Genomic DNA, 27,553 nt, shown 5'->3' on the forward strand with positions numbered 1-27,553 from the left:
AACACAATAGATGAAAAAGGAATCAAGGTAGTCAAGGGTCTCCTGAAGACCCCATGTCTGCATTTCTCGCACTTGAATGAAGCCCAGCATGTGGACAACAGTACTGCAATATATTGTTTGACCAGGTACAATAAAAAAATTAAAAAAAACTCAAAATCACTCATTCCAAGTCATACATAATGAAAAAAAATAAACCTATTTATTCTGGTCCTTCCCTATATTAGATCAGAGTCTTAGAGCAATGTGCTAAATGTCACAAGCCAATGCAAAATGGAGCAGATATTGCAACTTTTTATGCTTGCTACTTGGTATACTTTCCAATGTTAGAAAACAGCAGATGACCGATGTGTCAAATGTTGCACATTAATGTAGAATTCTGCCCAAATTGCACATTTTTATGCAGGTTATAAAATGGTTGCAACAATGTACGGTATTTATTCCATCACTTTTAAAAATCAGCTACGAACTGTCTAAACTGTGACCTTTTTGTGACTTTTACGTAGAAATGCCTACAGAAAAAAGTCACACTTCACACCTAAAAGTTAACCTTGCCCCCTTCTTTTGTCATTTTTCAGTCTTGGCATAGAGACAAAAAAAAAAAATCTGGTATAATAAATGGGGTAAAGCACTGAAAAATTTAGCATTTACAATTATGAAGAGTTGCAATTCATATATAAAAAACTGAAAGGTGTAATTTACAACCTGTCCTGCAAAAAAAACAAGCCCTCATGTGACTATGTTAATGAAAAATGCGAAAGCACAAAAAAAACGCACGCGTCTTTACATCTAACATCTAAAGCAGCATTTTTCAAAAATAACCAAAATTCAATAAAACATTGGTGTAAATCCAGCCTAAAGTGTGCGTTACATCCTATAGAAGTAAGAAGTCGTGGACAAGTTTGAAGGTAAACAGAATACATCGGAATATTTTTATTTTATAAAAACTTGAGAAAAAAACAAAAAAACACAACCCAAATGTAGCTCCGGTTACAAGCCGTCCTGTTTAACCAGGAGATGCAGGGGACCAGGCATACGTGGATATGAAGCTTTTTACAATATGAACACACTAAGGATATGTGCAAACAATGTCTTTTTCGGGCAGGTGTGCTGAAAAAGCGCTAAAAGGAATAAACATATGCACTACAGTGTACAAATGTCTTGTTGTGCACATGTTCAGTCTTTGGAGCTTCTTTTAAAGGGAACCTGTCACCCCCAAAATCGCGGGTGAGCTAAGGCCACTGGCATCAGGGGCTTATCTACAGCATTCTGTAATGCTGTAGATAAGCCCCCGATGTTACCTAAAAGATGAGAAAAAGACGTTAGATTATACTCACCCAGGGGCGGTCCCGCTGCTGGTCCGGGACCTCCCATCTTCATTAGATGACGTCCTCTTCTTGTATTCACGCTCCGGCGCAGGTGTACTTTGTCTCCCCCTGTTGAGGGCAGAGCAAAGTACTGCAGTGCACAGGTGCTGGGCCTTTCTGACCTTTCCCGGCGCCTAAGCACTGCAGTACTTTGCTCTGCCCTCAACAGGGGGAGACAAAGTACACCTGCGCCGGAGCGGCAGCGTGAAGACCAGAAGAGGACGTCATGGAATGAAGATGGGAGGCACCAGACCTGGACCGCAGCGGGACCGCCCCTGGGTGAGTATAATCTAACGTCTTTTTCTCATCTTTTAGGTAACATCGGGGGCTTATCTACAGCATTCCAGAATGCTGTAGATAAGCCCCTGATGCCAGTGGGCTTACCTCACTGCGATTTTGGGGGTGACAGGTTCCCTTTAAGCACTGCAGGTATCCAAAGACGTGACAAAGAAGTCACTTGAGCCATTTCCGGCGGCTTCTGCATGGAAAAGTAATAATGCCAGCAGCAAAAAATGATTGCAAAGACACCAAAAAGAACTCTTTAGAAAAAAAAAAAAAAAAACACTGGAGTTTTACTTAAGCGTCTTCTGCCTGGAAACGTGGTGGCTTCTGAAAGTCGTTGGGTGCTCATACCCTTTGTGCTCCTATTCAGCTTCACAGTGAGGAGGCAGCAAGGATTTTCTGGATATGAAGTGTTGGTCAATGATGGGATCCTCGATCAGAAGTGCTCATGAGAGCTATAACCAGGACACATCACTGCAAGTTCCTCCCTACGTTACCCAGTGAATCGTCGTCTGGCTTCTCCCAGATCAAGCTGCCATCAGGTTTCTGTACCTGTGTAGCTATAGGTTTGCACTCGTTAATGGCATGGCTGATGCTGTCCAGATCCCAGTGTCCGTGTGTTAAAGCACAGTCCAAGGTGAAAGGCCCATCCCGTGTGCGGCGCACCTTCGTGCAGACGGCGGAGGATCTTAGTTCTAAGCCGATCTCGTGGATTAGTTTGCGAAGATATTGCTGAGTCTCATGCATGCACTGGATCTCTGAATGAGACAGAAATGGTGAGGTTTTGGTCAATATGGACATTATCCACACCAGGAATATTGTTCTAGGCTAAATGATCATCCAGTGATATTGACCTACTTATCACAATATTGTATGGACACCATGGCTGGTCTAGTTTTTGAGGAAATAATGCTTTTTCACCGTGATGTCCTGCAAACAATACCTGGACAGTATATAAAATGTACCAGGTGAACTCCAAAGACACCTTCAACTTATGACCAAGTTGGATCAGACTAAAGCAAATGAACAGAAGACATTGCTTCCCTAATATTTCATAGCCTGCAGTATCAGGATGCCTATATGTATACTATATATAGAGGCTGCTACTCTCTGTATATGGAAAATACATCTTCTGCCATTTATTATATAGTACATGGCATTAATGTATTGAGGCCACCTGCCCACTAATCTATAGGGTCTCATATGTGGCTCCTAAAGGGTATGTGCCAAGTTCTGAAGTCATTCCATACTCACAGAATAGGGGTTTACTTACAGACCGCAGGTCATCAATTGCAGAGGAAGGGTCTTCCAAGGATGTCGATCATGTGCATCTCTGCTCCATTCTTTCTTTATGGGATTGCCATGGCTTCCTATACTCTGCTTTTTCCAGAAGTCCCATAAAGAATGGAGCAGAGGTCCACGTGATCGACCTCCGTTCATTGAGATGGGGTTCTTTGGAACCCGATTCTCTGCATTTGTGGTTGGACCCCCAGCAAACGTCAAGTTATTTAATTTCCTACAGGGGATAACTTAAAAACTTCACACTTGCTCCATGTGAAAAAATACTCATCTGAACAGACCTGTTAAATAATATTAATTCATGATATCTGGTTTCACCACAGACAGCACATGTACGTATGATGCCCTGGTCTGAACGAGCCCTTACAGTCTGCATATATTCACTGTTACATAGAACTACGCATGAGACTGTTCTTTATCTTGTACCTTTGTCCTTCTTCCCTTACAACGGCATTAATAAGACCCCTACCTAAAGTGAAGTCAGGTGGTGAAAACGCAACACATCGCAGTCCAAGCAGGAGGGGTGGCGATTTTACCATAGGCCGGAGCTGGCCTTGTACTGCCATGTCATATGCCTCCTGACTCTTTATGTCGACCTGACTGTGCCTAGAACACAAATAGATAAAAGAATATGTGATTCACAAGACTAGGAAACATTTCACAACATTTAACAAGACTTCTATTTCACTTTTCATGAATACAATGCGGTATAGTAAATCTGCCTTCTTAGACCAATTCTACGGTTCTGGATTGCACAAAAATTGCAAATGAACAGATGAGTCTGTAACAAGCGGTGTCCGTGTGTAAGTTCATCTACATCACGAAGCAGACAGCCTATGCTAGCCAAGATCTGCGGAAAATTGGAGAATGTCATACAAGTGCCCATTTATATGACGTGTAGCATTTCATGCTCCAGATAATATGGTCCATGATGGAAAATATGTAGAACGCAACCACACTAAATCATCCACCGCAATGTTGTGTAAATGCACACGGGCGCACATACTCTAACACTAGCACTGCAGGGTAAGCTATTGGGAATGGTAAAGGTAAGAGAGCGGATAAAAAAGGCATTGCTAACCAATCGCACGACATATCATAGGTATCGGTATGAAGAAAATATTAAACAAAAAACTATTCATAAAATTAATTGTAAGCTCACATACATCAGCAATGCCTTTTGGTTTGACCCCTGAATCATGGCCAAAACCCGCTCCAATCTGTCTTTTGTTATGTGTTCTGTGGGGAAAGGGAAAAAAAATAAAATAAGACTACATTTGGAATTATGAAGAATGTGCTCCATTAGGTTATCATCTTTATGACCATACATGAGCTATTGAGAAGCAGCACTGAAGCCAGCATATATATACGATGTCAGTCCTAATAACATATACACTGGAGAAAGAAACAAGCCAGCAACGATCACATGCCCTAAGGCAACTCTCAGATAACCCCTTACGGACACTCACTGTACGTCGTCTTCTCGATAACTTTTCCCGTATCTGTAAAGTCATCTGTGGCTTTACCAAACATACCAGACACTGTATAGTCCTTTTAAACGAAACAGAATTGTAAAATATCTGTTAAATTCAATTATAAAAATATTGCAAATATAGAATAAATACACTTCTAAAATCCGAAAATACATCAGAAAGCTACACACAGAAATCACATCCGATCATACCTTGGTATAATGGTTGTCATACATGTCAGTAAGAAGTTTGTTACCGGTCCCAATCCCAAGTACTGAAAAACAAAACATGAAAAATCAATAACAGAATGTGTATTAAAAGTTTAAATAAATATATATGCACACATATACACAAAACAACTCAATCTCAAAGATGCACAAGAACTCCAGATAATATAAACACAATTGTTTATTCAAAAAGTATAAAAAAATTGAAGCAAAAGAAAACCTCAAGGAACACTACTGCATCAGGCTGTGTACATTATATAAGGACATAAATCTACTACTCTCATGATAAGAAAAAAAATGCTTATAAAAAATTGCAGGTTTAAATATAAGTATGTAATTACTAATCAAAAATATTGAATCTAGTAAATGATTAAACTAGGTTTGATGCAAGGGAGACCATGCCAGAGGAGAAAATTAATTAATTAAGTAGTACTAATAACATCACTTGTGTGTATTCTATACACCAGCTCCTGACACCACTGCATCAGTGCATCACATCATGTAGCAGTATGTGGAGAAACACCCAAATCATTAAATATCAATAACATGAATGTAAACAATAGTAGTTCCATACCTATACACTAAGGATCACCTGACCAGAGGGTCCCAAGCCCCAACACGTGTTTCACCCTGCTTCCCCAGGGGACGCTGTTGTGAATTTGCTTTATGCTCCCTCTAGTGGTTACTAGTTTTTTGACTCTGGTTTTTCTGTCATTCCTTTTATCCGCACCTGGGTCGTTAGTTAGGGGTGTTGCTATATAAGCTCCCTGGACCTTCAGTTCTATGCCTGGCAACGTAGTTATCAGAGCTAGTCTGCTGTGCTCTTGTCTACTGATCCTGGTTCCAGTTATATCAGCTAAGTCTGCCTTTTGCTTTTTGCTATTTGTTTTGGTTTTGTATTTTTGTCCAGCTTGTTCCAAATCTATATCCTGACCTTTGCTGGAAGCTCTAGGGGGCTGGTGTTCTCCCCCCGGACCGTTAGACGGTTCGGGGGTTCTTGAATTTCCAGTGTGGATTTTGATAGGGTTTTTGTTGACCATATAAGTTACCTTTCTTTATTCTGCTATCAGTAAGCGGGCCTCTCTGTGCTAAACCTGGTTCATTTCTGTGTTTGTCATTTCCTCTTACCTCACCGTCATTATTTGTGGGGGGCTTCTATCCAGCTTTGGGGTCCCCTTCTCTGGAGGCAAGAAAGGTCTTGTTTTCCTCTACTAGGGGTAGCTAGATTCTCCGGCTGGCGCGTGTCATCTAGAATCAACGTAGGAATGATCCCCGGCTACTTCTAGTGTTGGCGTTAGGAGTAGATATATGGTCAACCCAGTTACCACTGCCCTATGAGCTGGATTTTTGTATTCTGCAGACTTCCACGTTCCTCTGAGACCCTCGCCATTGGGGTCATAACAGTTTGCCAGGCCAGTATTAAATGTTTAATGCATTGCAGAAGAGGGATTATAAGAAAGAAGATTCTGAGTTTTTTTTTTTTTTTCTCCTTCCCCTTTACCTCAGAGTGGCTATGCTTGCTGCAGACATGAATGTCCAGACCTTGATTACAAGTGTGGACCAGCTGGCTACTCGTGTGCAGGGCATACAAGACTATGTTATCAGAAATCCTAGGTCAGAACCTAAAATACCGATTCCTGAACTGTTTTCCGGAGACAGGTTTAAGTTTAGGAATTTCGTGAATAATTGTAAATTGTTTTTGTCCCTGAGACCCTGTTCATCAGGAGATTCTGCTCAGCAAGTAAAAATTGTTATTTCGTTCTTACGGGGCGACCCTCAGGATTGGGCTTTTTCGCTGGCGCCAGGAGATCCGGCATTGGCTGATCTTGATGCGTTTTTTCTGGCGCTCGGTTTACTTTATGAGGAACCCAATCTTGAGATTCAGGCAGAAAAGGCCTTGCTGTCTATGTCTCAGGGGCAGGACGAGGCTGAAGTGTATTGCCAAAAATTTCGGAAATGGTCCGTGCTGACACATTGGAACGAGTGTGCACTGGCCGCTAATTTTAGAAATGGCCTTTCTGAAGCCATTAGGAATGTTATGGTGGGTTTTCCCATTCCCACAGGTCTGAATGATACTATGGCACTGGCTATTCAAATTGACCGGCGGTTGCGGGAGCGCAAAACCGCAAATTCCCTCATGGTGTTGTCTGAACAGACACCTAATTCGGTGCAATGTGATAGAAAAACCGCAAATTCCCTCATGGTGTTGTCTGAACAGACACCTGATTTAATGCAATGTGATAGAATCCTGACTAGAAATGAGCGGAAAATTCATAGACGCCGGAATGGCTTGTGCTACTACTGTGGTGATTCTACACATGTTATCTCAGCATGCTCTAAACGTATAGCTAAGGTTGTTAGTCCTGTCACCGTTGGTAATTTGCAACCTAAATTTATTCTGTCTGTAACTTTGATTTGCTCACTGTCATCTTATCCTGTCATGGCGTTTGTAGATTCAGGTGCTGCCCTGAGTCTCATGGATCTGTCATTTGCTAAGCACTGTGGTTTTACTCTTGAACCATTAGAAAATCCTATTCCTCTTAGGGGTATTGATGCTACACCATTGGCAGCAAATAAACCGCAGTATTGGACTCAGGTTACCATGTGCATGACTCCTGAACACCGCGAGGTGATACGTTTCCTGGTTTTACATAAAATGCATGATTTGGTCGTTTTAGGGCTGCCATGGTTACAGACCCATAATCCAGTCCTGGACTGGAAGGCTATGTCAGTCTCAAGTTGGGGCTGTCGTGGTATTCATGAGGATTCCCTGCCTGTGTCTATTGCTTCTTCTACGCCTTCGGAAGTTCCGGAGTATTTGTCTGATTATCAGGATGTCTTCAGTGAGTCTGAGTCCAGTGCACTGCCTCCTCATAGGGACTGTGACTGTGCTATAGATTTGATCCCAGGCAGTAAATTTCCTAAGGGAAGACTGTTTAATCTGTCGGTACCTGAACATACCGCTATGCGTTCATATATCAAGGAGTCTCTGGAAAAAGGACATATTCGTCCGTCTTCTTCCCCTCTTGGTGCGGGATTCTTTTTTGTGGCAAAAAAGGACGGATCTTTGAGACCTTGTATTGATTATCGGCTTTTAAATAAGATCACTGTCAAATTTCAGTATCCTTTACCGCTGTTGTCTGACTTGTTTGCCCGGATTAAGGGTGCCAAGTGGTTCACCAAGATAGACCTTCGTGGTGCGTACAACCTTGTGCGCATTAAGCAAGGTGATGAATGGAAAACCGCATTCAATACGCCCGAAGGTCATTTTGAGTACTTGGTGATGCCTTTTGGGCTCTCCAATGCGCCTTCAGTTTTTCAGTCCTTTATGCATGACATTTTCCGGAAGTATCTGGATAAATTTTTGATTGTTTATCTGGATGATATTTTGGTTTTTTCTGATAATTGGGATTCGCATGTGGAGCAGGTCAGGTTGGTCTTTAAAATTTTGCGTGAAAATTCTTTGTTTGTCAAGGGCTCAAAGTGTCTCTTTGGTGTACAGAAGGTTCCCTTTTTGGGGTTCATTTTTTCCCCTTCGGCTGTGGAGATGGACCCAGTCAAGGTCCGAGCTATTCTTGATTGGACTCAGCCCTCGTCAGTTAAGAGTCTTCAGAAGTTCTTAGGTTTCGCTAACTTCTACCGTCGTTTTATCGCTAATTTTCTATTCGCCACGACAGCACCCACTGAGAGAGGGGATCCGCCCCTGGGAACAGGAAACCTACAGAGAGATAAAAGGGGCGGCCCCCCCTCGCTCCTCAGTTGGTTTCCTGTTCCTAGATGGGAACCCACAGAGAAGACTCTATGGAGTATGAAGAGGAAAAACCCGCCTGGACTGCCGCCCGTACGACTCTGCTGAGCGGCAGGGGCTCCAGAGCGGGTAGACAGAGACGGGGGGATGTTCCTGTGGACCCCTCATCTGCTGATGCTGTCAACGGTCTCCCTGCTGGGACACCGTTGTATGAGCCCACCGATAACATGGAGCGGCACCTACCTCGTCCAGCCCGGACCTGGGTCAGGTAAATGGTGTAATGCTCCTGGGGTGTGGAGCTGCTGGTGGCGTCTCCCCGGTGGTTTGTTCCCCTCCTGGTCCCTCCGGTGGAGGTATTGAATTGCTAGCTGCAGGTGCGGCGGCCAGGCGTCTTACAGCGTGTAGCAGAGACGCCGGCGCATGCGCAGTAGCATCGGCGTCCCGGAAATGCTTGATGAACTTCCGGGGTCGCGAGGTCAGCCTGGGCTCGTCTATAGGCACCATTGCGGTTGCCGGTAATTATTGCAAGCATCTGCGGCTGGAAAAGGAGACTGCGGGCCACACACCTGGGCTAATCGCTAATCTCCTCTATTGATCAGGTACAAAAAAAAAAAAAAAAAAAGGGGGAGTATTTTCTGCAGCTGTGAGCGGGCAGTGCTATATAAGGCAGTTTAGTGCTCTCCTGGTTGCGCAACATGTCGTCCCAGGAGGATATCGAGCGCCCACTGGAGGATTTAATCCTGCCTAGTGGTGATGCCCAAAAAGGCAGTGGACACTCAAAGAGAAGTGACTCCGCTGAGAAACCGGTGAAAAAGTCAGGCCGCTCTGCACCGAAAGCTGATCGTACAACCCGGCAGACGGTATTTAACCTTACTCCTGGGTGAATGCGTAGCTGGCTTTATGGGGGCTAATGGTAGTTTCTCCTACTTCTATCTTATAGGGTAAGCGGACGGAGAAATCTAGGCACAAGCAATGTGCGATGTGTATTGAGCCCCTGCCGGACTCCTATATTAAAAAATTATGTCAGAGTTGCATAGATTACACCTTGCAGCAGGAGAGTTCGGTCAGGATGAAGGAGATTCGTCTCATAATCAGGGAAGAACTTCAGTCCTTAGGAGGTAGTCCGGCGGTGAATGTTGAGAAAAGAACCAGGAAAGCGGCTTCACCTGCAGCAGACACGTCAGCAGAAAGTGGGGAGGTCAGCTCAGACGTTTCTCAGAAATCGGGCTCCTCGGATGACGAGGATTACGTCTGTTTCCCTACAGACAAATAATCTGATTAAGTCAGTGAGAGGTACTATGGGGGTATCTGAGTCTAAAGAACCTCAGACACCTCAGGACGCTATGTTTGCTGGTCTTTCACAGAAAAAAGGGCATGTGTTTCCGGTGAATCAGGCCATCAAGGACCTGGTTAAACGAGAATGGTGTAAAGGACAAAAGGGGTTTGTGCCAGTCTCGTGTAAAAGGCGGTACCCCTTTGATGATGTGGACTTGACCACTTGGTCCAAAGTACCTAAAGTGGATGCGGCTGTGGCATCCACCTCCCGCCGTTCCTCCCTGCCAGTGGAAGATGCAGGTTCCTTATCAGATCCTATGGACAGGAAATCTGACACAATACTTAAAAAGTCATGGGAGGCCTGTGTAACTGCCTTTAAACCTGCAATTGCAGCCACATCTACTAGCAGATCTATGCTAGTTTGGCTCGACCAGCTGGACCAAAACATCAAAACTGGGGTATCCAGGGAAAAATTGCGCTCTGCTATTCCTTTAATTAAAGGGGCTGCGGCATTTATTTCTGATGCCTCTATTGACTCACTCCGTCTAGCGGCCAGAACGGCCAGTCTTACTAACACGGCTCGTAGAGCCTTATGGCTAAAAAACTGGAAAGGAGATGCCCAGTCCAGGTCCAAGTTGTGTGCCATACCCTGTCAGGGTGAGTACCTCTTCGGAACAGTATTAGATGAAATACTCACTAAGGCGGGTGAGAGGAAGAAGGGGTTCCCTAATCCCTTTATTCCTTCTTACAGAAGGGCGTTCAGGAAGCCACCATTCGGCAAGAAGGGAGGCTTTAAAGACCGGTGGAATAATAATAAAGAATTTAAACAAAAAGGAAATTTGTTCAATAAACGTCCCTTTAAGCCAGCGGATAAATTCCGTTGACCCGGTTCTGCCAGTGGGAGCTAGACTTCTAGAGTTTGCAGAACAATGGAAGGAAATAACGGTCAATCCATGGGCCATCAATTTAGTATCTTCAGGCCTCGTTTTAGACTTCATCCAAACACCTCCGGATTCCTTCCTTCTTACATCCTTAAAATCTAGGCCTCAGCAGGAGGCCCTTGAAACGGAAATTAAATCCCTCATATCCAAACACGTATTAATAAAAGTACCACCATCCCAGATAGGGAAGGGCTTCTACTCCCCCCTATTTCTAATTTCTAAGCCCGACGGCTCTTTCAGAACCATAATCAATTTGAGAAAATTAAATTCCTTTATAAAACCCAGAACATTTAAAATGGAATCTATTCGTTCAGCTATTAAAAATTTGTTTCCAAATTGTTACATGGTAGTATTGGATCTTAAGGATGCTTACTACCATCTCCCCATACACCAGTTACACCAACAATTTCTCCGGGTAGCAGTGGTTATAGATGGGCAGGTCTGTCACCTACAATACCGGGCTATGCCATTTGGTTTATCCATGGCTCCAAGGGTTTTTACCAAGTTACTATCAGAGGTAATGTCCTTCCTACGAGTAAGGGACACACTAGTAATTCCGTATCTAGATGACCTGTTGATTGTAGGTAGAGATTCCCTACAGTGTGAGAGGAGGTTGGGGGAAGTAGTATTTTCTTTGCAAAAACTGGGCTGGATTATAAACTGGGAAAAATCCAGGCTCCAGCCTGTGACATGTCAGAAATTTCTGGGGCTCCTATTGGACTCAGTTGATCAGATATGTAGGCTTCCTGATGAGAAAAAGACCACCATAATACATAAAGTGGGTATAGCCATCAGTAAGCGTAGTATGTCATTGAGGAATGCCATGTCTTTATTAGGTTCCCTGACTTCCTGTCTTCCCGCTGTCCAATGGGCGCAATTCCACACTAGACGGCTACAGAAATTTGTATTACAAGAGGACATTAGGAGGGAAGGAAAGCTGGATGACACAGTCGTTCTAACGTCAGATGTGATACACTCCCTTGCATGGTGGTTAGATTGGGACAATCTATCTAAGGGAGTTTTATGGGTTATCACTTCATCCACTAACGTTACCACGGACGCTAGTCCCGATGGCTGGGGGGCACACTTTCAGGATCAGGTAGCCCAGGGTCTCTGGTCTTATGCAGAGCTTGAGAATTCCTCTAATGTAAAAGAGTTGAAGGCTATATTTTATTCCCTGCTCCACTTTCTCCCTCAGCTGAGAGGCTCTCACACAAGGGTCTTCTCCGACAACACAACCGCAGTGGCCTATCTGAACCGTCAAGGAGGTACTCGGTCAGAAAATCTTATGGGAGTTGCTTCAGACATCATGGAGCTAGCCGAAGGTCACCTACTATCCTTGTCGGCAGTTCATATCAGAGGCATAGACAATCTTCGTGCAGACTTCCTCAGCCGCCACACTCTGCATCAGGGGGAATGGATGCTCAACAGGAAAGTGTTCAAGTTGATAACAGCCAAATGGGGTGTACCCCAGATAGACTTGTTCTCCACACGAGCAAACCGTCAGGTGAGGATGTTCGCCTCTCTATGCAGAGAGGACAATCCGGACATATTCGATGCCCTCCATATAACATGGGCATTCGACCTAGCCTATGCATTCCCTCCATGGAATCTACTGCCAGTGGTCATAAGAAAGATAAGGGAAGAAGGGGCAAAAGTCCTACTGATAGCCCCATTCTGGCCCAAGAGGCCATGGTTTTCGTGGCTCAGAGCGATGTCAATTTCAGACCCCTGGATTCTGCCTCAGACCAAAGACCTTCTATCTCAGGGGCCGTTCCTACATCCTCAAGTAAAAGGAATGAACTTGACTGTCTGGAATTTGAGAGGCAATTACTAGAGCTTAGAGGGTTCTCTAGGGGGCTAATAAATACCCTCATGAGGAGTAGAAAGCCTTCCACTACCAGAATTTATGTTAGGATTTGGAAGAAATTTCTTGAATTCCATACTGCACAACTCTCTTCGGAAGTTCCTATATTCTCAATATTAGAATTTCTACAGAAGGGTCTGGACTTGGGACTTTCGGTTAGCACATTAAAGGTCCAAATTTCGGCTCTAGGAGCTCTGTTTAATTCTGATGTTGCAGGCAATAGATGGATATCTAGGTTTATTTCTGCTTGCGAGAGATCAAAACCTATTAAGGTACCACAGATTCCTCAGTGGGATCTGACGTTAGTCCTGGATGCATTGACACAAAACCCTTTTGAGCCTCTTCAGACAGCCTCTCTGAAGCATGTCTCATTAAAAACGATATTACTAGTGGCATTAGTATCTGCCAGAAGGGTGAGTGATCTCCATGCCTTATCAGTAGATCCTCCATTCCTATCAGTGACTTCTGACAGAATAGTTTTAAAAACAGATCCATGTTATCTCCCTAAGGTAGCCACTAGTTTTCATAGGTCTCAGGAGATCTTGTTACCTACCTTTTATGAGAACCACTCGACTCCAGAAGAAGCTAGACTTCATACCCTAGATGTTAAAAGAGCTATTCTAACCTATATAGAAAGAACTAGGGACTGGAGGGAGAGTAGGTCTCTCTTTGTGTCTTTCCAGGGGAAAAACAAGGGATCCAGAGTCACAAAGGGCACACTGTCGCGCTGGATCCGGGAGGCTATAATCTTGGCGTACAGATCTAAGGGAAGAGATCCTCCTCTGCATATCGGAGCACACTCCACTAGGGCCGTGTCGACTTCCTGGGCAGAAAGAGCGAACGTGCCAATACACCTTATATGTAAGGCTGCAACTTGGTCTTCGCCTAATACCTTCTATAAGCACTATAGACTAGACCTATCTGCTGCTTCTGATCTAACCTTTGGGGTTTCGGTTCTTGACTCAGTTAACCCACCCAATCTATAATCTCTGTAAATCTCTCAGTGGCTGCTGTCGTGGCGAATAGAAAATACCGGATTACTCACCGGTAATGCTCTTTTATAGAGCCCACGACAGCACCCATTCGATTCCCTCCCTTTTCTTTATTTAGTTGCACGTGGTGTCTTGTAGGGAGATGTATATAATAGAGTAAGATGGTATGAAGTTGTAAATATGTATATATAACTGAACCTGTTAAACTAATAAGCCTGGCGGCGGTTCCTCCTTATTCTCTGTAAAACAACTGAGGAGCGAGGGGGGGCCGCCCCTTTTATCTCTCTGTAGGTTTCCTGTTCCCAGGGGCGGATCCCCTCTCTCAGTGGGTGCTGTCGTGGGCTCTATAAAAGAGCATTACCGGTGAGTAATCCGGTATTTTTCTAGCATTGTGAAACCTTTGACGGATATGACCAAGAAGGGCTCCGATGTAGCTAACTGGGCTCCTGCTGCCGTGGAGGCTTTCCAGGAGTTGAAACGCCGGTTTACTTCGGCGCCTGTTTTGTGCCAGCCTGACGTCTCACTTCCCTTTCAGGTTGAGGTGGATGCTTCGGAGATTGGGGCAGGGGCCGTTTTGTCGCAGAGAGGCCCTGGTTGCTCTGTTATGAAGCCTTGTGCCTTTTTCTCTAGGAAATTTTCGCCTGCCGAGCGAAATTATGATGTGGGCAATCGGGAGTTGTTGGCCATGAAATGGGCATTTGAGGAGTGGCGTCATTGGCTCGAGGGTGCTAAGCATCGTGTGGTGGTCTTGACTGATCACAAAAATCTGATGTATCTCGAGTCTGCTAAACGCCTTAATCCGAGACAGGCCCGCTGGTCATTGTTTTTCTCCCGCTTTGATTTTGTTGTCTCGTATTTACCAGGTTCAAAGAATGTGAAGGCCGATGCTCTTTCTAGGAGCTTTGTGCCTGATGCTCCTGGAGTCGCTGATCCTGTTGGTATTCTTAAAGATGGAGTTATCTTGTCAGCTATTTCTCCGGATCTGCGACGTGCGTTGCAGAGATTTCAGGCTGATAGGCCTGAGTCTTGTCCACCTGACAGACTGTTTGTCCCGGATAAGTGGACCAGCAGAGTCATTTCCGAGGTTCATTCCTCGGTGTTGGCAGGTCACCCGGGAATTTTTGGCACCAGAGATCTGGTGGCCAGGTCCTTTTGGTGGCCTTCCTTGTCAAGGGATGTGCGGTCATTTGTGCAGTCCTGTGGGACTTGTGCTCGAGCTAAGCCTTGCTGTTCTCGTGCCAGCGGTTTGCTCTTGCCCTTGCCTGTCCCGAAGAGACCTTGGACACATATCTCCATGGATTTCATTTCTGATCTTCCGCTATCTCAGGGCATGTCCGTTATCTGGGTGATATGTGATCGCTTCTCCAAGATGGTCCATTTGGTTCCTTTGCCTAAGCTGCCTTCCTCTTCCGATCTGGTTCCTGTGTTTTTCCAGAACGTGGTTCGTTTGCACGGCATCCCTGAGAATATTGTGTCAGACAGAGGATCCCAGTTCGTTTCCAGGTTCTGGCGATCCTTTTGTAGTAGGATGGGCATTGATTTGTCGTTTTCGTCTGCTTTCCATCCTCAGACTAATGGACAGACGGAGCGAACCAATCAGACTTTGGAGGCTTATTTGAGGTGTTTTGTCTCTGCTGATCAGGACGATTGGGTGACATTCTTGCCGTTGGCTGAGTTTGCCCTTAATAATCGGGCTAGTTCCGCCACCTTGGTTTCGCCTTTTTTCTGCAACTCTGGTTTCCATCCTCGCTTTTCTTCGGGTCATGTGGAGCCTTCTGACTGTCCTGGGGTGGATTCTGTGGTGGATAGGTTGCAGCAGATCTGGAATCGTGGTGGACAACTTGAAGTTGTCACAGGAGAAGGCTCAGCGCTTTGCCAACCGCCGCCGCGGTGTGGGTCCCCGACTACGCGTTGGGGATTTGGTGTGGCTTTCTTCCCGCTTTGTTCCTATGAAGGTCTCCTCTCCCAAATTTAAACCTCGTTTTATTGGGCCTTACAAGATATTGGAAATCCTTAATCCTGTATCTTTTCGTCTGGATCTTCCTGTGTCGTTTGCTATTCACAATGTATTTCATAGGTCCTTGTTGCGGCGGTACATTGTGCCTGTAGTTCCTTCTGCTGAGCCTCCTGCTCCGGTGTTGGTTGAGGGCGAGTTGGAGTACGTGGTGGAGAAGATCTTGGATTCTCGCCTCTCCAGGCGGAGGCTTCAGTACCTGGTCAAGTGGAAGGGCTATGGTCAGGAGGATAATTCCTGGGTGGTCGCCTCTGATGTTCATGCGGCCGATTTAGTTCGTGCCTTTCATGCCGCTCATCCTGATCGCCCTGGTGGTCGTGGTGAGGGTTCGGTGACCCCTCACTAAGGGGGGGGTACTGTTGTGAATTTGCTTTTTGCTCCCTCTAGTGGTTACTAGTTTTTTGACTCTGGTTTTTCTGTCATTCCTTTTATCCGCACCTGGGTCGTTAGTTAGGGGTGTTGCTATATAAGCTCCCTGGACCTTCAGTTCTATGCCTGGCAACGTAGTTATCAGAGCTAGTCTGCTGTGCTCTTGTCTACTGATCCTGGTTCCAGTTATATCAGCTAAGTCTGCCTTTTGCTTTTTGCTATTTGTTTTGGTTTTGTATTTTTGTCCAGCTTGTTCCAAATCTATATCCTGACCTTTGCTGGAAGCTCTAGGGGGCTGGTGTTCTCCCCCCGGACCGTTAGACGGTTCGGGGGTTCTTGAATTTCCAGTGTGGATTTTGATAGGGTTTTTGTTGACCATATAAGTTACCTTTCTTTATTCTGCTATCAGTAAGCGGGCCTCTCTGTGCTAAACCTGGTTCATTTCTGTGTTTGTCATTTCCTCTTACCTCACCGTCATTATTTGTGGGGGGCTTCTATCCAGCTTTGGGGTCCCCTTCTCTGGAGGCAAGAAAGGTCTTGTTTTCCTCTACTAGGGGTAGCTAGATTCTCCGGCTGGCGCGTGTCATCTAGAATCAACGTAGGAATGATCCCCGGCTACTTCTAGTGTTGGCGTTAGGAGTAGATATATGGTCAACCCAGTTACCACTGCCCTATGAGCTGGATTTTTGTATTCTGCAGACTTCCACGTTCCTCTGAGACCCTCGCCATTGGGGTCATAACAGGACGCCTCCCTCCATTTCTAGCATACATTTCATGGTATGAATTTAAGGATTGTTGTTGTATACATACACGACCCATCTTTAGGGAAGGTAATATCACATCAGTGGGGTCCGCCACTCCTAACAATCAGCCATCTGCAGCTCCGGTGGTGGTCAGCTGTACCCTGGGCAGAGCTGTACACGGTTTACATCCAGCCTTGAGAGATGCAAACAGCTGATCATTGCCGGACAAGCCGCACACCTACAGATCTGACATGGGTGCCTATATCAAAAGTACTCAGTGGTGCTTGATAGTATTCAAACCTTTCAGGATTTTCCATGTCTTAACATTTTTATACCTAAAATTACATCAAATTTTGAATGTCCTAAAAGTAGATAAAGAGAATCAAACAAGTCAAAATATTAAATTGTCATTTTTTTTAAGGAAAATGATCCAATATCAAATGTCTGAGTGGCAAAAGTATGTGAACCTTTAGGACTAGCAAATAATTTGAAGAAGAAATTAGAGTCTGGTCTTTTCAATCAATGGGATGACAATCAAATGTGAGTGGGTGACCTGTTTTACTTAAAGAACAGGGATTAAAGTCTGATCTTCACAACACATACTTGTGAAATTGTATCATGGCACCAACAAAGGGAATTTCTTAAGATCTCAGAAAAGTTGTTGGTGATCATTAGGCAGAAAAAGGTTACAAATCCATCTCCAATGAGTTGGGACTCCACCAATAAACAGGCAAACTGTGTACAAATGAAAGAAATTCAAGACCAATATTAAACTCCCCAGGAGTGGTTGACCAACATGGATCACTCCAAGAGCAATAGTATAATAGTTTGTGAGGTCACAAAGGAACCCAAGGTAAGCTCTAAGCAAATAAAGGCCTCGCTCACATTAGGTAATGCTTACGAGTCCAGAATCATGAGGACACCGAACAATGGTGTGCATGGCGAGATTACAACGAGAAACCACTGTTCTCCAAAAAGAACATGGCTGCTTGTCTGCAGTGTCGCACACTTAAGCCACAGACATGTGATATTAGATAATTTGTCAATTAAGAGACTAATACTTTTGACAGATTTGATTTGGTTCTTTTTATCTAATTTTAGGACTTTCACCAAAAATAGTGTTAATGCCAACAACCGCTCCAGCTCAACTATACCTAATATGGCATGTGACTGTACCACAACCAGTTTTAGGTCTAATTCAGCTGTCCGCGTTACACGTACTTGCTCTGTGATTTTCACGGATTGATCTTGAACCCATTATACAGTGGGGGAAATAAGTATTTGATCCCTTGTTGACTTTGTAAGTTTGCCCATTGACAAAGACGTGAGCAGTCTAATTTTAAGGGTAGGTTAATTTTAACATTTGTAAAAGTAAAGTGCCCACCCCAACGCGCGTTTCGATGTTTTCTTCTTCCGGGGACGTCATGGAAGAAGAAGACAACGACACGCGCATTGTGGTGGGAGACAGGGCATTTCGGCTTCCCACTAAGGTAAAGAAAACTAGACTGAAACAGGAGCCAGGTGGCGGGCAAGAGAACTGCAAGTGCATTTCCCACCCTGACGCACATGCGGCTCATTTGCATAAGATTTCAATGTTGGATTGCTTAGAAATGCCAAAAAAATGATTTCTAACATCAAGGTATGGATTTTTTCCGCTACAACCTGGCTCATTGTAAAAAGTTCAGCCATAATATAAAGGGGCCCAATACAAAAAAAATCACACTCTCCTTACCGATCTCACCTGCCGACCACAAAAGGATGCACAGAGACCGGCAGCGGCCCAGGAAGAGGAGTGGCGGGGAGGAATCGGAAGGAGGAGTACTTCTGTCTTTATATTTTAGAGCCTCCTGCATGTTTTGCACAGAGATATGAATCCAGAATACCAGGACTCCCCACTGGGCTCCTGCTGTAGCTGATTTTATGGCAACTAAGGCAGGAAAGTTTCACAGCGCTGAAATCAGGGTCTCGATCACTTTTTTGCTGCCCTGTGCAGAAAAATCCTAGTAAGATTCCCTTTGATGAGGACAGAGAAGCTCTGTGCAGCTTATCATCCCTTCTGTAAAAACTGTGCATCAATTTTACGTCAAGCTCACCAAAGACTCCTGATGACCGTGTATCCAGCTTGTGCCCCACGCCGATCCTCAGGAAAGTATACCTAGGTCCTTTAACTGTTAAACCAGAGAGACATTACACTGATATAACATAGGTGTGATATCTGTAATCCTAAGGAACAAGCCTAGAAGAACTGGACTAACCCAGGACATGATCGGCCAGGACGGGAACGGAGGTGGCCACTTTGGTAAGCTCCAGGTTACTACTGTTCTCATTGCTTTGTGGTAGGAACAGGACCTGCTGCCGAGGAGGCGGCTGCTTCAGCGAGTTCAGCCCTATGTGAAGAAACGGACCATTACTTGTGCACAAGACGAGAGCTCCGATCTGAACGTCTCCACTAACATGGAATTACCTTGCAGCAGCTTCATCTCTATTGTGTCTCGTACAAACTTCCATCGAATCCCCGGCGGTTTATAAACAGCAAACATTCCATGCAACAGTCGGAATGCTGAAGAGGCGGAAAGAGCCATGGCTGCTGCTCATCTCCCACCGGTCACTGAGAAGAGAAGCACATTATTGCTTATTCCTATCTGTACCCACTGTGCATGGCAGCGAGCTGGGCGATCGGGCACGGTACGTTCCGGGACGCTGGGTGCCAGGAAGCTTCTCTACTTGGCAAGGTATTTAGGTTGCAGCTAATAAAATCTCTGCCATTGTACTGGTTCATTCATATCTCCAATTTGATAGTTTTTTTTTTTTTTTTATTAATTGATTTATTTTATCCAGTGATCCAATCCTTCAGATCAGCGCTTACAAGCTCTACAGAAACGACCTCGCAAGCACTGTACATGTTCAGCCACCGCTGCAAGATAACTGCTGGTAACCTAGGCACCAAGCCATAAACAATTATTATTAGTTATTTTTTTTACTTAAAGGGATTTTCCCATAAAAGTACATTGTAATCAATAGATCTTGGAATAAAAATAATTTTTACAATTGGATGTTTTTGAAAATATCGTTCCTGTGCTGAGATAATTTTATAAATGTGCCCCTGCTGTGTTCTGTGTAATGGCTGTGTCTGACCGTGAAGGGACATGGTCTGATCATATCACAGCTCCTGGGCAGGGGGGAAATAAGAGAGTATACTGACAGGGAGGAGCGGACCTGTGGAAGGCTGGGTTTGTCAGAATGCTACCTGAACTTCATCTCTCGTCATAAAATGGCGCCGTGAGATTGGAGCAGAGCTGATAAAAGGTGAAGATGGCAGCAGGAGAGTATAATACTTAGATTAGGGAATTTAGGTTAGTAGCACCACTCCAGCACTGACCCCCTCCATTGGAGTGGTGCTTTAAAAGGAATCTGTCAGCAGATTTTTGCTATATAATCTGAGAGCAGAATAATGTATAGCAAGAGATCCTGATTCCAGGGATGTGTCACTAGCAAGGCTGCGTGTTGTAGTTTCAATAGAATCAGTGTTTTATCGGCAGATTATCACGGCAGGACAGTCAGGCTAATCTGTGTAACCCCACCCCCTACCATTAGTGACAATACATGCCCTCCGACGTCAATTTCTGAGGAGGCACATTCAGCTGAACTGCACTGCGGTGCACAGGTCCCTGTGACATAATACATGTCCCCGGCCAACCAATCAAAGGCAGCCAGTCAGCGTGCCAGGCACTGGCCCTCTATGGCAAGGACACCATGTAATGCTCATGTTGGCTACCAGCTACATAAGAGAACGCCGCGTATCGTGGCAGAGGGGTACGGTGAAAAGAATGTTTGGGGGGGTTTATGCGTTACAGAAGAGTGGCAGAATGGGGGACATTTCTACGAGAAAATGGCTCAGATTGGTGGACATATGTGCCTGGAAGGGGCACAGGATGGAGGACATTGCAGGATGGGGACACTATAGGAAGGAGTCCAGGATGGGGGACATTATTATAGGGAGGGGGACACTATTATAGGAAGGCGCCCAGGATGGGGGACACTATTATAGGAAGGTGCCCAGGATGGGGGACTTTATTATAGGGAGGGGGACACTATTATAGGAAGGCGCCCAGGATGGGGGACATTATTATAGGGAGAGGGACACTATTATAGGAAGGCGCCCAGGATGGGGGGACATTATTATAGGGAGAGGGACACTATTATAGGAAGGCACCCATGATGGGGGACATTAATATAGGGAGAGGGACACTATTATAGGAAGGCGCCCAGGATGGGGGACATTATTATAGGGAGAGGGACACTATTATAGGAAGGCGCCCAGGATGGGGGACATTATTATAGGGAGGGGGACACTACTATAGGAAGGGGCCCAGAATGGGGGACATTACAGGATGGGGACAATACAGGATGGGAGTCCGCTGGGAGGGGCTTCCCTCACAGGCTGCTGCTCGGCTTGATTAACAGCTTTCTATATTACATACAGGAAGAGACCTGGCAATGAGACCAGAGGGGGAGACGCGGAGAGGAGCGCAGCCCCACGCGGGATACGCACCGACAATCACAGTGACCCCGTGTCCCCAGCACAGACCGTCACCCTCGTCTCCATGCCTCCCCAGCCGCAGCCATTAGCTTCCGACTACTGGGAGGTTCCGTAGAATCTAATTGGTTATCACCAGTAATTTTGAGCTTCCGGTGTCACAGAGACAGACACGCCCACTACACACGTGACACTGAAAAGCTTTTATCCACCAATCGCATTTGGAAGAAGAATCTCGCGCTGTCTAGCGATGGGCGGAGATTCAGCCCCGAGATGATGGAGTGGGCGGAGAGAAAGCTAGTGATGGGCGTGGTCTGAGAACAGACGTTCCTCGGATAGGCGGAGTTCAGCATCTGACGTAGTTGACAGCGGGAGTGTCCTCAGGAAAGCGCTCAGTGCAGCGGCTGGGTAAAGGGCGTGGTCTGCCGGCAGAGGCGGGATTAAGCGGTGACCTAGATGGCGTTGGGCGTGTCCAGGAAGCGGCGCAGCAGTTAGGCGGGACGGGAGAAAAGTTACAGAGGGCAGAGGTCTTCGCGCATGTCTCTTCCGCTGACCGGCTGAGAACATGGAGCGGAAGGTGCTGGCACTGCAGGCTCGTAAGAAACGGGCAAAAGCCAAGAAACCTCTCCGGAAAGTGGCAGACGGAGCTCCGCAGCGCAGCTGTGCCCCGGATCCGCCCGCAGAGGACCCCGCGGAGGACGAGGAGGAGGAGATCCTGGGCAGTGATGACGAGGAGCAGGAGGACCCCTACGATTACTGTAAGGGGGGCTACCATCGGGTGCAGATTGGCGACCTGTTCAATAACCGCTACCACGTGATCCGCAAGCTGGGCTGGGGCCACTTCTCCACCGTGTGGCTGTGCTGGGACCTGCAGGTGAAGCAGTTTGTGGCGCTGAAGGTGGTGAAAAGCGCGGAGCACTACACGGAGACCGCGCAGGACGAGATCCGCCTGCTGAGAGCCGTCAGGGGCACGGACCCCGGGGACGGCGGCCGGGACCGGGTGGTGCAGCTGCTGGACGACTTCAAGATCTCTGGGGCCAATGGCTCCCACGTGTGCATGGTGTTCGAGGTGCTGGGCCACCACCTGCTGAAGTGGATCATCAAGTCCAACTACCAGGGCATGCCCCTGCAGTGCGTGAGGAGCATCGTCCGGCAGGTGCTGCAGGGCCTGGACTACATGCACTCCAAGTGTAAGATCATCCACACCGACCTGAAGCCGGAGAACATCCTGCTGTGCGTGGACGACACCTACATCCGCCGGCTGGCCTGTGACGCCACACAATGGCTCCGCTCCGGTGCCCCTCCGCCCTCTGGATCTGTGGTGAGCACCGCGCCACTGCCCAAAGCCTCCACCAAACTGACAAAGAACAAGAAGAGAAAGCTCAAGAAGAAACAGAAGCGCCAGGCCGAACTGCTGGAGAAGCGGGTGCTGGAGATCGCGGGCATGGAAGTAGAAGAAGATGGTGCCCAGACACAAGACCAGGAGGAGTCTAACACTTGTAGTCCTACCACCCCAGATGGCGATTCATGCCCACCACCCAGGCAGAGTGATACTGAGGAGGTCCACCAGCAAAAAGAAGCCATGGAGGAGGTCCACCAGCAAAAAGAAGCCATGGAGGAGATCCACCAGCAAAAAGAAGCCATGGAGGAGATCCACCAGCAAAAAGAAGCCATGGAGGAGATCCACCAGCAAAAAAGAGAATCCATGGAGGAGATCCACCAGCAAAAAGGAGAATCCATGGAGGAGATCCACCAGCAGAAAGGAGAATCCATGGAGGAGATCCACCAGCAGAAAGGTGAAGAGATGGAGTCAATCAACATGCAGAAAGGGGACGCCATGGAAGAGGTCCAACAACAGAAAGGAGAAGACATGGAGAACCACCAGCAGAAAGAAGACATTATGGCGCTTCAGCAGCAGAAAGGAGAATCTATGGAAGAAATCCCTCAGCACAAAGGAGAAACCATCAAAGACATCCACCATCAAGAAGCTGATGAGAAGAATGAACCTGCAATAAAAGACGAAGCTGCATTAATGGCTGATGAAAAACTGACCGCCTCAGACTTCCTTATAAATCCTCTAGAACCCCAAAATGCTGAAAAAATCCGAGTGAAAGTTGCTGACCTGGGCAATGCCTGCTGGGTGCACAAACACTTCACAGAGGACATTCAGACCAGGCAATATCGGTCCCTGGAGGTTCTCCTTGGGGCAGGATACAGCACCCCCGCAGATATCTGGAGCACGGCCTGCATGGCGTTTGAGCTGGCCACAGGAGATTACTTATTTGAGCCTGACTCCGGTGAAGAGTACTCCCGTGATGAAGATCACATTGCACTGATCATCGAGCTCTTGGGTCACATTCCACGGAAGCTCATTGCTGCAGGAAAATACTCCAAAGAATTCTTCACCAAAAAAGGAGACCTGAAACATATATCAAAGCTGAAGCCGTGGGGTCTGGCCGACGTCCTGAAGGAGAAATACGAGTGGTCTGAGGAGGATGCCTCAGGCTTTGCGGACTTCCTGCTGCCCATGTTAGAATTGGCCCCTGAGAAGCGGGCGACTGCAGCTCACTGCCTCCGCCACCCCTGGCTGCAGTCATAGTGGCATAGTATTGACTCCACTCATTGTGTTTCTTGTTCAGTTTTTTTAAGGGCTGTCCTCCAACCCCCTGTCAGAAGAAAGTAGTATCAGAGGTGGACCGTGGACTTGTCATCTACTCCTGGTATGAGTGATCGGCGCGGAGGATCTCATTGGATGATGGGGGTTTCCAGCTGATTTATGGTGGAAATTAAGGGATTAGGTTAATCCTCTCTTGAGGGAATGAAGAAAGCCCTACAATGACCTTGCAGTCCTGGCTCTCGTAGAGTTCCACTATAATGGACCCATTTTGAAGTTTCCGGTGGCTTCAATATTTATCAATAGAGGAGAAAATAATTCCCATCGATTCGTTATGTTTCCAATTGATAGAACTTTGTTTCTTCATGTCTGTAATGGCTGATGATGCTCTACACACTGGTAATACCAAGGCTCCTTGCGGTCAGCGGCTCCTTCGGGGCTTACGTCTGAAGCCCTGGGAAACTGGATTCAGATGTCTGTGCGATGGGGCCATTGGCTGTAATGGTGACGATGGGATCACTGACGTAATTTTCACCCTCATTCACCTATTTGAGACCGGTTCCTAGACACAGCCGGCCGTCAGTGCCAACTCCGAATCCCGTTTTCCAGGGCTTTAGATGTAAGCCCTGATGAAGACCCTGACCGTCAGCAGAAACGTATGAACGTAGCTTAATATCTCAGACGCTGTCGGCTCCCGGGACTCTGTTCAGGACTTTGCGTCTAATCCACCACAGTTACATTCTTTTTATATACTTTGATTTGTTTGTGTTTCCGTCTGTTAACGTTTTGAAGGTTTCTGGTATTTCTTTATCCAGAGATCTGTTTTTTTGTGTTGTCTAACATAAGTAGAGGGTGCAGTGAGACAGTTCGGGTGGTTTACATCTGTTGTTCCATATCCAGTTCATGAAACTTTTTTGACCACATTTTTCGTATGTGATGACGGATTGTGAAGGAAAGAATAAAAATACTGTTGCCATTGACAAAGAACTGTTGTATGAGGCTATAAGTCACTATAGTTACGATCCGTATTGTAGGGGTCTGTATTGTGCCCCTGTGGGGTGCAGGGAGATGGAGGTACTAGTGTACTGTACAGGTTGCTGCTTGCAATTGATACTTTCCTCAATACTATGCCTTACGTTGGGGGTCTCTCTTTCTTAATTCTGTAGGCTTTGCTAAAAAGCAGACCAGTCTTGTCCCACTGACTGCCAACATGATTGTGGACTGGTGCCGGAGCTACATTTTATTGCATACACGATTCAGGTCTATAATGTTCATCAAATTTTATGGACCACAGCAGTGATGTCCCTGTGCCTCCCCACTGGTGGTATGTTTACCTTGGCTGCAGATGTTAAAGGGGTTGTCTAATACTAGGACAACTCCTTGATCTAAATGTTTGGCCTGATAAAACAAAAAAGCTTATACTCTCCTCCTGTGCCGGGGTCAATATCAAGAAGGGGTGGTCCTAGTAGTGGCCAACCCCTTTACGACATGCGCCGTACATGTACAGCGTATGTCGTGTGTCTCCCTTTGATGTGGGCGCTGGGCCCACATCTTTCCCGGCACATGTCTGTTGTTTTGAACAGCTGATGTGCCCGGAACTGCTGGTGGTGGAATCGTGATCCACCCATGGCTGTTAGCCCATTAAATGCCGCTGTCAAACTCTTGACAGCGGCATTTAACGCGCGCTCCTGGCAATTGCGACAGAAATCCTGCCCATCGGTGACCCCATCACCGATGGGTCGGCAGACCTCTATGGTTGTCACTGCCGGATTGCCATGAGCGCTGCTCGTTGGTTAGCACTCATAGCAAGTCAGCAATTCTGCTACATACAGGCGATCTGATCATTGCCTGTATGTAGCAGACCTGATCAGGTCATGGCAGCTTCTAGTCTCCCATGGAGACTATTGGCAAAGGTAAAAAAATATATATATATATATATATATATATATATATATATATATATATATATATATATATATATATATATATATATATATATATATATATATATTTTTTTATTATTTTATTAATATAAAAAAATATAAACTTTAAAATCACCCCCCTTTCGCCCCATTCAAAATAAAACGATAAAAAGAATCAAAACATACACATATTTGGTATCGCCGAGTTCAGAATCACCTGATCAATATAAAAAAAAAATTAACCCGATCGCTAAATGGCACAACGATAAAAAAATTCATTCAATTAAGTTTTTTTGGTCGCCGCAGCATTGCATTAAAATGCAATAACGGGCGATCAAAAGATAGTATCTGCACCAGAATGGTATCGTTAAAAATGTCAGCTTGCCACGCAAAAAATAAGCCCTCACCCGACCCCAGATCACGAAAAATGGAGACGCTACGGGTATTGGAAAATGGCACAATTTTGTTTTTTTTTTGTTTGTTTTTTTTACAAACTTTGGATTTTTTTTCACCATTTAAATAAAAAAGAACCTAGACATGTTTGGTATCTATGAACTCGTATGACCTGGAGAATCCTAATGGTCAGTTTTAGCATTTGGTGAACATGGTAAAAAAAATCCCAAAAACTGTTGTGGAATTGCTGTTTTTTTTGCAATTTTCACTGTACTTGGATTTTTTTTCCCGTTTTCCAGTACACTGAAACAAAAAAGGGCAGCAATTTGTAGCGTCATAGCATGCAAATATGAAAATTGAATTGCATTACTGCATTAGAAATATGAAAAAGTGAGAAAGCTTAGCACATAAATTGGCCAATTCCAGTACACAACATGGTAAAACCAATGGTGTGGTTCAAAACTACAATTCCGTCCTGCAAAAAACAAGCCCTCACAAGGCCATATTGACCGAAAAATAAAAAAGTTATGGCTCTGGGAAGAAGGGGAGCGAAAAACAGAAGCGAAAAAGGGCTGCTGCGTGAAGGGGTTAAATCCAGTGTATCAGGGTATGTGCATAACTTCTGTATTTGCAGCAGAAAAATCTGCAGACACTGTTTTGACAGGAAAAATGCAGCATAAATAAATTACATGTTTTTAATGCATTTTTATGCATTTTCCATGCATTAGTATGGATGAAATCTGCAACTCACAATGTACACAGAAGGTCCGCAGGGATCCTTAAAGGCGCAGCGCTGTAACTGTAGAGAGTTGAACATTGATTATTAATTATGGAGCAAGTATAAATTATTTTAATGTTTCCTGTGTGAAGCTTTTAATCTTCTTGGACAACCTCGTTAACAAAAAAATATAATTGAAATGAGTCAGAAATTGTATTGCAATCACAAGTAATGTATTAGACCCCTCCTTACCATTCCCCTCTTAGACGTTTACGATTTATAATGCGGATTGTGGAATCTGCTGTTTGGTCTGTTCTGTATCTCAAGAAATGCCGCCTGCTGCAGGTTTGTCATGGAACGTTGTGCACATTATTCTCTGGACAGTAACATTGCAGTAATGACTCCAGGTCCACAATCGCCTTTCCCCACTTCATACATTCTGTATTTGCCGTCTGCGGCATCTCCCTTTTTTTTTTTTTTTTTTTGCATAGCTCATGAAAATGAGTTGTTATAATATTTCCACCTAATGCTAAAAATGGAGCCGCGCATATGATTTTCATAATGTTGTAGGCAAATGATTGGAATAGCTACGGTATTCACTATGAGATGGTGAAGCTGAAGTCATCAGTCCGTTTGTTTTTCCTTTAAAAAGTTTCACACACAGAAAATGGGTACTGAGGAAAAAAGTGTTGGCTGTAAAGGCTGATGATGGAAAATTCAGTACGCTCACCCATAATGTTCATGTTGGTGGAATTCGGTGAAATTAGGCAGCTAAT

The 27,553-nt window shown here is 45.5% G+C and overlaps 1 protein-coding gene and 1 pseudogene across 3 annotated transcripts; one reads left to right on the plus strand and one right to left on the minus strand.

Annotated features, from left to right (window-relative positions):
* Positions 1 to 900: 900 nt before the first annotated feature.
* TRUB2 (TruB pseudouridine synthase family member 2) lies at positions 901 to 21,287 on the minus strand. 2 transcript variants are annotated; one of them, XM_077272363.1, is made up of 10 exons: positions 21,146 to 21,287; positions 19,058 to 19,201; positions 18,849 to 18,980; positions 18,687 to 18,761; positions 4,630 to 4,691; positions 4,415 to 4,496; positions 4,112 to 4,184; positions 3,415 to 3,551; positions 1,754 to 2,404; positions 901 to 1,238 (listed from the first exon to the last, which is right to left on the minus strand). In XM_077272363.1, the coding sequence occupies exons 2-9, from the start codon at positions 19,173 to 19,175 to the stop codon at positions 2,118 to 2,120; spliced, it is 966 nt and encodes a 321-aa protein (XP_077128478.1). In that variant the 5' UTR covers positions 19,176 to 19,201; positions 21,146 to 21,287; the 3' UTR covers positions 901 to 1,238; positions 1,754 to 2,117. The 2 variants fall into 2 exon arrangements, with proteins under 2 accessions (XP_077128478.1, XP_077128479.1); XM_077272364.1 differs by lacking the exons at positions 901 to 1,238; positions 18,687 to 18,761 and having other exon boundaries at positions 1,972 to 2,404; positions 21,146 to 21,285.
* Positions 21,288 to 21,561: 274 nt separating this feature from the next.
* LOC143784280 (SRSF protein kinase 1 pseudogene) lies at positions 21,562 to 24,731 on the plus strand (annotated as a pseudogene). Its single transcript, XR_013217755.1, has one exon. The product of XR_013217755.1 is annotated as an SRSF protein kinase 1 pseudogene (transcript).
* The last annotated feature ends 2,822 nt before the right edge of the window (positions 24,732 to 27,553 follow it).

Source organism: Ranitomeya variabilis, chromosome 7 (assembly GCF_051348905.1).
Source record: "Ranitomeya variabilis isolate aRanVar5 chromosome 7, aRanVar5.hap1, whole genome shotgun sequence".
Lineage (NCBI taxonomy): Eukaryota > Metazoa > Chordata > Amphibia > Anura > Dendrobatidae > Ranitomeya > Ranitomeya variabilis.